This window comes from Protobothrops mucrosquamatus, unplaced genomic scaffold (genome assembly GCF_001527695.2).
Source record: "Protobothrops mucrosquamatus isolate PMUCROS unplaced genomic scaffold, P.Mucros_1.0 scaffold48, whole genome shotgun sequence".
NCBI lineage: Eukaryota > Metazoa > Chordata > Lepidosauria > Squamata > Viperidae > Protobothrops > Protobothrops mucrosquamatus.
Genome location: NW_015386430.1, coordinates 3,312,927 through 3,323,655, shown reverse-complemented (window position 1 = coordinate 3,323,655; position 10,729 = coordinate 3,312,927). Strand labels below are relative to the sequence as shown.

The 10,729-nt window shown below is 38.3% G+C and overlaps 1 protein-coding gene across 1 annotated transcript in view; it reads left to right on the top strand.

Annotated features, from left to right (window-relative positions):
- Window positions 1-9,424: 9,424 nt before the first annotated feature.
- GPX8 (glutathione peroxidase 8 (putative)) overlaps window positions 9,425-10,729 on the top strand; it is a gene marked incomplete in the record, with an annotated part of 6,320 nt that continues 5,015 nt past the window's right edge. The window contains 2 exon segments of the mRNA XM_015811770.1: window positions 9,425-9,661; window positions 10,533-10,729. Of these exon segments, the coding sequence (XP_015667256.1) occupies window positions 9,449-9,661; window positions 10,533-10,729 (410 nt within the window).

The window sequence follows — 10,729 nt, the reverse complement described above, 5'->3', positions numbered from 1 at the left end:
AGCAGTCATTTAAATTTGCAATGGCATCGAATAAGTGGCACTTATAATTGGTCTTTGAAGTTCTGGTCATTGCAGTGAGTGCCCTGCGATCATGTGATTGTGATTTGGGTGTTGGAAACTGGCCCAGTTAGGCATCTGCCTTGCAGGAAAGTATTTGCCACTTCTATTTTAGTGTATTTGATTGGTTAAAGAACTTGTGGTATCTGAATTTGTTTTAAGTTTTAGCTGAGCTTCCTACATTTCTATGTAATAGAAAGCTACACATTAAAGATACTTAATAATTTAAATGGTCTTGAAACCAAAGACCAGCTGGGCAGCAAATGTATTTTGCTTTTCTTTTATATTTGTTATGCTCATAGGTCACATTTAATGAAGTTATTACTGAATACGTTATTACTATTACTGAAAGCAAGTTCTCTGCTCAGATTCGAAGCTGTTGAAGGAAAGCAGTCTCAAAATACATACCATAATAGTCTGCTGAATTTGAAAGCACAGGAAACTTTCCTGTGTTCATCTTATTTCAAGAATAGCCTTGCCCTGTCATTGTTTCATTGATGTTTGGTAACCAGGGAGCACACATCTTTTTTTTTTTCAAAAGTCCTTTCATTTTGTAGAATGACATATACAGACTTTTAGACTTTCCTAAGATCTCTACTTAATAGTTAAATACTGGTCATTCACCTCTCTGTCTCCTAATGGAAGACAGGCCATCTCCTTTTGCCCAAGTTCTGACCTTATAGGCAAACCCAAGAGAGAAGGTCATAGACCAATGGTGGCGAACCTATGGCACGCGTGCCAGAGGCGGCACTCGGAGCCCTCTCTGTGGGCACGCGCGCTGTCACCCCAGCCCTGCCTACCCCCGCGGCTCCCTCCTCAGCAGCAGCCCCCTGGAGGAGAGTTGCCACCGGGCTAGGCCCGCACGGAGCAGCGCAACCAAGAACATGGCAGCCTGGCAGCAGGGACAAGACTCCGCCCTCGTGCCCCATCATGCAGAGATGATGCTGCGGGGCGCAGGCAGAGGGCATGGCTGCCATGGCACTGCAGGGTCACCAGGGCAATCTGTGATGGGCTGTGGAGGTGGTGGGTGGCCCTGTGGGCGGGCAGGGCGGGGGTGGAGCGGGGAGAGGGCAGGGGTGGGGTGGTTTTTGGGCGCTCGGTCTCTAAAAGGTTCGCCATCACTGTCATAGTCATAAGCATTTCTGTTGGCCCATGCTGGGGGAGGAGCTGTGATACTCAACAAGCAGAGGCAATCAATGAAACACTGAGAAGTGATCAGTTCCACGTGTGCTCCTTCTTAACATTCTGTCACCAACACTCGTGCTTCATGGTAGATACTAACTTTAATCAGTCAGAACTCTGGATACAGTTATTCCGCATGGCATATGCATACAATAACCCAGGCTTTTCCCAAAAGATGAAAAGCTGTTTGATTAAGGAGCCATTTCAGTTAAGAAATAATAAAGAGGAAATCTACTTAATTCTTTCTCTACATTTGTTATCATTTTCCCCCAAACTGCTCCCCAGGGATTCCCAATTCCAGTGATTTCCAAATACAAACCTATAAATATTTGAATTTTGTGCAGGAGGGGAAAAGGCAATAAAAATATAAATTGGAGCAGGAAAACTGCAGATGTGGAAAAGAAATTACTCTGACTTTCCTAACTGCAGTTCATTCTCTCCCCATGACTTCAGGACTAATTATGTGCCTTCAAGTCAGTGTCAAGCCTTAGCAGCCACATAAATAGACTTTCTCCAAGATGATCTGCCCCTCCAAGATGATATAGCTTCAGTATATCCATTACGTAATTCCAGGCTGTTTTTGATTCTTGTCATTTTAATGGTTGCTAACCTAGCATAGTTCGATACTACACAAGGGAGTTGAAGTCCACGATTCTTAAAGTTGCCAAGGTTGGACACCCCTGTCTTAAACAGTATAAAACAATATCTAGCATCCCAATGTAATAATGAGTTTTTGGGGTATTATGGTGATAAATATTGTATATCCTAGCATTGAGCCCACTATGGATAAGAGCACAGAACATGATTTACGAATGAAAGAATTTTATATTCAGTATCAACTATTTGTAAGCCTTGGCTACATTCCTCATAGGCACATGGCAAGGAGAGGCCCACCCAAACATTATCAAATAAACAATACAGAGATATTAATTTGGCCTAGAGTGTTTCTAATGTGTTGAATTGCAATTCCCATCTTGCTGAGCCAATACATTCTGCTCTCTTTATTGCCTTCCTTTTGCCCTTCTGGAGCAGCATGAGATGGAGAATGAGATACCAAACTTTGGAAAGAACTGGAAAACATTGCTAACAGGATGAATAATTAGAAATTCAACATATTGGACTGGGTTCTTTTAAATTTCCATATATTGATACATGGTAATATTTAGCTGCCTTTTAATTTGCAATGTGAAGTCTAAAACCCTGCTGGAAAATGAAACTAGCATTCAGAGTTATTCTATAAATTAGTGATACATGACTCATCTAAAGACTAGTCAAAAAATGGTATCATTTTAACGAAGTTAACCTCAAATACTGATATTTGAGGCTGATCTTCCTTCCAGGCACTCTAATAATAGAAGTGCCATTTAACTATGTATTGTCCAGATCCTAGCTTAACACTACTTTAACTTTAAGTAAGTAGCTCAAGATTGAAACCTTTGTTGTATATCAAATACTTTGATATAATTGGCAGCAGTTTCTTTATTTAATGTTACATTCAAATTAGGATAAAAAGTCAAATTACTTTATGCTTGTAATATTGACATTCTATGTGGTATAATTAAAGTAAATATAATTCTTTATTTCCAATATTTGATGTTATCTAAACAATAGAATGGCAATAATTTTAATTACTATTGCATATAAATTTGTATTGTATCATTGTATCAAAACAATATAATGTATCAAGTTTTACAACAATATAAGAAAAAGGGGGCAATATAAAAAAAAGTGCTATGGCATCTCTCCTCCAACATCTAGAGATTCAGTAGGCTGGTTATTCTGGTACAATATCTCTTTGATTGGGTCAACATCTTCCCAATCAAAGGCTGTCCATGATCTTTAAGAAGCAGGTCAGGGATTTCATCAGAAGAAAGACCTGTCAGGATTGGATAAAACTAAGTTGAAGTTCTTTTCATTTATACTGTATTAAAAGTTCTTTTCATTTATACTGTATTAAAAGCAACCAGTATTCATATGATTATGAGTCAATTCCTCAGTGCTTTGACACCATTGTTCTTCTCAGCCTCTTCTAACCTGGCTTGTGACCCCCTTGCTCAATTTCAGTCCAGCAGCTCTTCAAATAAGAACAAATGTCCTTTTCAGCTACATCCTACCAAAAACCCTCATGAAGAGATGAGATCACTTTTGTGGGAGGCTGCTATGGAGAAAGAATCTCTGCAAATCAAGTAAAGATTCCATGAATTCCAGCAATCTAATAGTCCTGTTCTTCTTTTCCCTTAAAAAAAAAGAAAGTAAGTCTCTAAAATAGAAATACCCTATTTCAATCATAATCTCAAAATAAAATAGCTTTGAGAATGTCTATAATTTGCAGGATTCATTACAGTCACTGAATGTGAAATTTGCAGATCCCTCATCTGAGTTACTAAGTTTATTTTTTTGAGGTCCCCTATAAATCTATGGCTATTACATATATTTTACAATGCCTCTCTTAAGACAGACGATGTGAACATCTCAGTCTTCACAAACTGTTATGTTTTAGGATATTTAATAAAAATTTACAATAGTTCATGCTTAAAGCAGCAATGTCTTACATCCTCCTTCATCCTAAAGTGCCAGTGTTATAAGTACTGGTTCCTGTTAGTTAATTGACAGGAAAATAACTTCTAACTGGAATCTTTATGTTACACTTGTTAAACTGATGTTCTGTTTAGTTTGGAAGTGGGGTGATGGAATGAGGACCAGTGCCTCTCTCCCCAACTGAAATTAAATAAAACACTTCAATTTTCCTGATATTTCACATTTTTTAGGAATGCTTATAGAACAGTGGTGCATCTCTAGATGCTTCTTGGGAGGAATAAGAATTTAAAGGCAAGTATTATTTTCACAATCTGCTCAATAAACTCTTCTAATAGGTTGGATTAAAATATAACAATAAGAAAATAAATGTTAGCTGCAGCAAATGATAGTTCCCTATTCATGGTTAAGCCAAATATTTATTTTAATTCAGATATTAAAGCTTTATTTTTGAAATGTAATAAAGTTTGAGCTTCAGTAAACTTTCCATTTTTCATTCTATTCAGGGGTTCCATTTTTGCAATGTCATTTTTCTTAGCGAAAATGCTTTCTGTATTTGTCAAACCTATTAATTTTGTCTACAGATGTTTTTCAATGTAAAACTTGTAACCACAGAACCAAGAAGACGTAAACTACTTCACTGATGAGATGCTGAAGTTGGTTTTAGTTCCTGTACACCATTTCAGGAAATGGCTTCCCACATCACACCACCTTTCGTGCCTCTGATCTATGCAACAGTCTGAATGCATGTCAAAGGAATTCATGACCCTCTGGGGGGGGGGGGGGAAATCTAAGAAACAACTGCGGAAAAACTATCATGCAGTAGTACTTGCTTATTACTGAAACATGGCTAATATTCTAATTATAATTACTTAAGGTGCTAGATTATATTTCCTCAACCTGCTGACTTAAGTCCTAGCCAAATATCAAGGTTTTTTTATTGTGAACTGACATAGTATAAATAATCTCCTCCGATCTGGATGCCTTTCTGTTTCTATGATCCAATTCCCCAAGTCATCAGCGGTGGCCAAGCTGGCTGGGAAGTTCTGGGAGCTGTAGCCTATTCAATTTGGAGAAACCATATTAGGAGTTAAAGCAGGTATAAAGTTCACTGCCAAATGTGTGCACCTCATTAACATTCAAAAGAATGTGCTCCATGCCTTTCCAAAGACACCTGTCTTTCTTATAGAACTATATGCTTTGTTTTCTTGAAGGACAACCCCTATTTTAGTCAATGATCAATATTTGTAAGACATGGGAAAGAATGTGGGTGTGAACTTCTCACTCTGAAAGAACAAAGATGAAGCATCTATACAAGCATATAGTGGAAAGGTTTCCACTATGTGCTATTTTGCATATGCTTTGAGTGCAAAAGGCCCCACAATCAGTTCTTGGTTTCTCTACATAAAAGATAACTAGGGGCAAGAAAGGCAACTACTTAAAACCTTCTCTTTTATGATATGCTAGCTCATAGATTACGTGAATTAAAATTTCACCCCTTAGGAGGGCTGTTTCAGATATTCTGTAGCTATTCCTCCCTGCAGCCACACCTAGAAGTTTCTTAGTGGGCTTCTAGTTCCTATGCTGTGTTAGAAAAGAGTTTGAGAGTCTTTGCTTATGAAAATTAATACTGAATTTAATGTTTTCTGAACTGTTCATCTGTATACCTGGTTCCTTGCTTTACTTCTTTCATACAAGTGAATGGAATTAATAAATGTTAAGAGAGCACTGAAAGAAACTTTAAGATATATCTTAGAAGATACTGAAAGACAGAATGTATAAAAGTTCCTCAAACATATTCTGGGAATATAATCAAAAAGAAGGGGCATTTTCTCACGTTTGGTGGACATGTAAAAAAAGCCAATTAATAGTACAGAATATTTTAAAGATTCATATACAACTGAAACCAGATATTTTTATTTTGGAATGATGGATAAGCAGCTAGAAAAAAATCATGGATTTTTTTTAATACACTGTATGACAACTACAAATGAGATTAATATAGGTAATCCTTGATTTATGGCTGTAATTGAAGCTCCAATTATAGTTGTAAGTCATGAACATCGTAAAGTGGGTCATATGATCGAACCCAATTTTGGCACCATGACTGGACCTTTTTGCACCAGACATTAAGCAAACACAGTGATCATGAAGCAAATGCCATGGTTTTGTTTACTATGGGGTGTTTTTTTTGTCAGAAACAGAAGTAAATGCTGGTTTCCCACAAAAACATCATAAATCACAATCATGGGATCACAGGGCACTGCAACAAGCCGTAAATGTGAGCTGGTTGCTGAGCACCCAAAATAAAACCATGTGACTACAGGCGGACAGACATCAGAACTTTGAAACAGGGTCATAAGGTACCTTTTTCAGGATTCACTGTAACTTCAAACAGTTGTTAAGCAACCAGTTGTCAGTCCAGAAAGGTAGAAAGCTTGGACTTTACCCACAGTGAAGGGGTAATATGATGAATATGATGAAACTTGCTGAGATGGCCAAATTGATTGCATTGATGGAAGAAATCAATTAGGGAAATCAGCACTACAGAAATAAGAGGGCTACCTAGCACTGATTAAATCTGGAGTTAGATAGGGAAAGTCAAAGTCTGGCCTAACTGGATAGAAGTTAGTCTATAACAGTGATGGTGAACCTTTTAGAGACCGAGTACCCCAAACCCGCCCCCCTGGTCCTGCCTCTACCCCGCCCACCTGCAGGGCCACCCACCGCCTCCATGGCCCACCACAGATCGCCCAGGCGGCCCAGCAGTGCCATGGTGGCCACGCCCTCCACCCACGCCCCGCAGCATTATCTGCGCGTGATGGGGCACGAAGGCGGAGTCTTGTCCCCGCTGCCCGGCTGCCATATCCTTGGCTGTGCTGCTCCATGCGGGCCACGCCTGGGGGCGACTCTCCTCCAGGGGGCTGCTGTGAGGAGGGGGCGTGGGGGAAGGCAGGGCTGGAGCAACAGCGCACATGCCCACAGAGAGGGCTCTGAGTGCCCCCTCTGGCACGCATGCCATTGGTTCACCACCACTGATCTATGGCATCTGTAGATTCTTGTTGCTTTAATTACAGTAATGCAAATTTCTATATGCATTACATAGTAGATAGGAAAGGGGTGCTTCATCCATCTGCCATACACAGAGAACCAACATTATTGCTTAATGCAACTGACGCTTGAGATTCTACTTAGAGCAGTGCTTCTCAAAACTTGGCAGTTTTAAGCTGTGTGGACTTCAACTCCCAGAATTCTTCAGCCAGCATTAGAACTCAGAGTTGACTGGGAAGCTGCCAAGGTTGAGAAACACTGACTTATATTATTACATCAAACGTGCCCACTTTCAATCACTCAACCTCTTCCTTCCAAAATTCATTAAGCTGGTTATTCTGGTAAAGGAGGGGGTCAACATCTTCCCAATCAAAAGCTCTCCATGCTCTTTAAGAAGCATGACAGTGAACTGCATCAGAAGTAAGACCTGTTGCGTTGGACAAAACTAAATTCAAATTTTTATCATTTGCAGCCAGTATTCTTATGATTATGAGGCAATTGTTTAACTGTTGTTATATTAAACATTATCATTTAGTAACAACAGTTGAAAGCAGCCAAAACATTCTTAATATCTTCACTTTGACAGCATCTCAGTGTGTCTCATACTCAGATCCATCAGGCCCATCTTCTGAAATGGAAAAGGGACATCCTAGGGTAGAAATGTTTGATCTGCTTGATTTCTATTGAACATTTGCTGCCATCCTGTGGAAACTGGGCAACTAACAACTGGCACTTAGGAAGCCAGCTTCTTCACTCTGCAGCTTTTAAACTTAGATATGAATAGGAGTTCAACAACCAATGGAGAATCTGTTTTCAGCAATCCAATAAAGCAATCTAATAAAGTAATTATTATTATAACAATAGTATTTAAAAGTTTATTTTAGGCAAATGCAGTTTCAGATAATGAAAATATTACTTTCATCTCGGTAAAATGATCATACATCGGAGATACCATGCCTACTGTTCCTATCCAGCATTGCTTTGCTGGTACTGCCATCTCAGTGTAAGTACAAAGACTGCAAGTGGGTTTCATGTGATTTAATGCAACTTGGTGCAATAAAGAAAAAATTATATGTATTGCACCTAGAAAACGCTCAGGAAGTAAGTTGTTATTTTGTTTTACTTACAGCATTTAGATACTACTTGCTAATAAAAACAATCAGGGTGATCAATAATAAAAAAGTGCTGAAATATAACATATAAAAATAAAATAAGAGCATTAAAACCAGAAGAGGAAAGCATAAGAAAGCAGCAGTCATCTTCAGTTTTAGTGATTCACATTTTTCCCATTTCAAATTTACTTTATCTTGCTTTCTCATTAATTTGCATTTTTTTAAAAAAGTCCTGAGAAAAATTCATATCCATTCATAGACATATATTTATGTATATAGCTTTTTAAAAAATATGCTTTCTGAAAATGATTTTTATCTAATAGAAGTAAAGTTTTTTTTAAATAAAAAAACCAATTTGTTTGAACTGTGCATACAAAAAACTGCAAATGTTGGCATTCTATCACTTCTATAAATCAATGTATACTAAGCTGTCATCAGGATACGAATGATACCAATTTATGCTTTACCATCCAGGCCAAGCTAGAGATCACTCTCCATCTAGTTCTACTTGTCTTTAGATAAGGAGAAATACTATATTAGAGAGCAGCTTAAATCTCCAGTAAGCATGGCCACTCTGGCATGCTATTCCTAAGGCAATTGGGCACATACAACTCTCAGGAAACTTCAAAGGTTTCATGCTTCTATCTTAACAGAGGAAAGGAAAAAGAATTTATTGCAGTATTTTTCAAACTTGGCAATTTTAAGAAGTGTGACTTCAACTCTGGCTGAGGAATTCTGGGAACTGATCTTTACAATTGTTAAGGTTGCTACGTTTGAAAAATGCTGATCAGTTCCATGGAGTCCTCGACTTATGACCACAATTGGAACTGAAAAAATCACTGTTAAGTGGTGTGGTCATTGTTAAGTGAGGCATTGCATGACCACACTTGATTTTACAATGTTTTGTGGTAGTTATTAAGCATACAACATGTGATCATAATGGGAGTTGATGTGCTATACATCCCAGCCCATAGGATGTATAGCACATCAACTCCCATTATGCCCCAGCTAGCTGCGATGATTGGGAGTTTATGAAAACTTCAAAACATTTGTATTTGGACAGCTCCAGACTGAGGAAAGCTGATGTACCATCTCAGGGTTTTTAGTGCGGTTAGGGCAATGGGCCCAAAGGGACATCTGTTAAAATGTCCTAATATGATTATGTGGTTCAGTATTTCTCAACCTTGGAAACTTTAAGATGAGTGGACTTCAGTTTCCAAAATTCTCCAGCCACCCATACTTGGGAGTTGAAGTCCACCCATGTTAAAGTTGCCAAGATTGAGAAACACTGGTGTAGATACTTTACAAATAGCATCCCATCCTTAAGAGCCTCTTATACAATCAGATCTGAACAAAATGAAAAATTCAGCCAGACTAGAGTCAGCTCTCTCCCTCCCTCCCTCCCTCCCTCCCATCCTCAGCTTTCTTCCAATCCCAGCTTTCTGTGGCTGGGCTTCAGCTCCTCCTCACATTCCAGGCCTGTTGAAACTTCCCCTAAAAAATTCTCCAAAATGGAGCCGTCTCTGCCCCTTGCAACATATACACAAAAAAGCTCAAAGCTGAAAAACAAGGTTTTCATTATTTTCATTTCTATGGTGTTATGCACAGCCATACTAGGCCTGCTGCAGCTCAAGTTCTTAAAACCCAGATACAAAGACTTTTATTCCTTTGAAGTGAAGGATTGGAAAGGAAGAACCATGTCCTTGGAGAGATATCGAGGCAAAGTAAGTAATTTCAATTTTTTTAGATGGTCAGGCAGACTTGCCGCTGTATTCTTTCTGCGTAATAGTAGCACGTTAGGAATATCTGGAAATGGAAATCCAAGGTACTGAAGTTAAAAATAAATAGATAAACTGAAAACTTTCACTAGTTCATTCTCTCTACTATCTGATTTCAGGAACCAGGAATATCCCCTGCAAAAAACAGAAATTAACTGACTTACATTTGCAGTTTTTATAATAAAATAAAGCACAATGTAAGAACTGGCTTATCAAACCAGACTCTGTTGGTAACTGTCAGATGCCTCTGCAAACTTTAAAAACTGAATCTGGCTGTATCAGCTTCAATTTTTGAACTTGGCAGAAGTATCTGATAATTACCAGCAGGGTCTGGTTTGATAGATCAGTTCTTACATTGTTCTTTATTCTATTATAAAGACTACAAATGTAAGCATAGTCAGTAGGTGTCTGTGTCAGTGAACCACTGTTGACTAAAAATCTTGAATTTGGTGACTAAATGCATACATTCATTTGAACAATTGATGTTAGGATTTTCCTAATGCTTGCAGTGCTAGGCAAACTTTTATTTCAGTGGCAGAAAGTAAGTTTGTTTCATAAATTCACATAAACTAAAGTGAACTAAAAAGTGCTTTGCTTTGTCTGAATTGTATAGTTGCTTCTACTTAATACCTATGATTTAAATGCTGTCTATTTTTTTAATAGTGAAACTGATCTGTGAAACACTAGATTTTTCTGTGAAACATAGACTTTTCTGTGCTGAAATAGCCAAGATAAATGAGAAAGAAAGATACTTATCAGTAATGATTTGATCAGCTTTCTTTTTTTATTTCTTTTCTAATTTTCTATTTGTCTGAAGGCAGCTCTGGTTGTAAACGTGGCTAGTTACTGTCAGCACACAGGAAAAAATTACAACATGCTCCAGGAACTCCAGCGAGAGTTTGGACCATACCATTTCACTGTGCTGGCCTTTCCTTGCAATCAGTTTGGGGAATTGGAGCCAGGTCTGAATGATGAGATAATATATTTTGCTAAATCAAATTATGGAGTAACGTT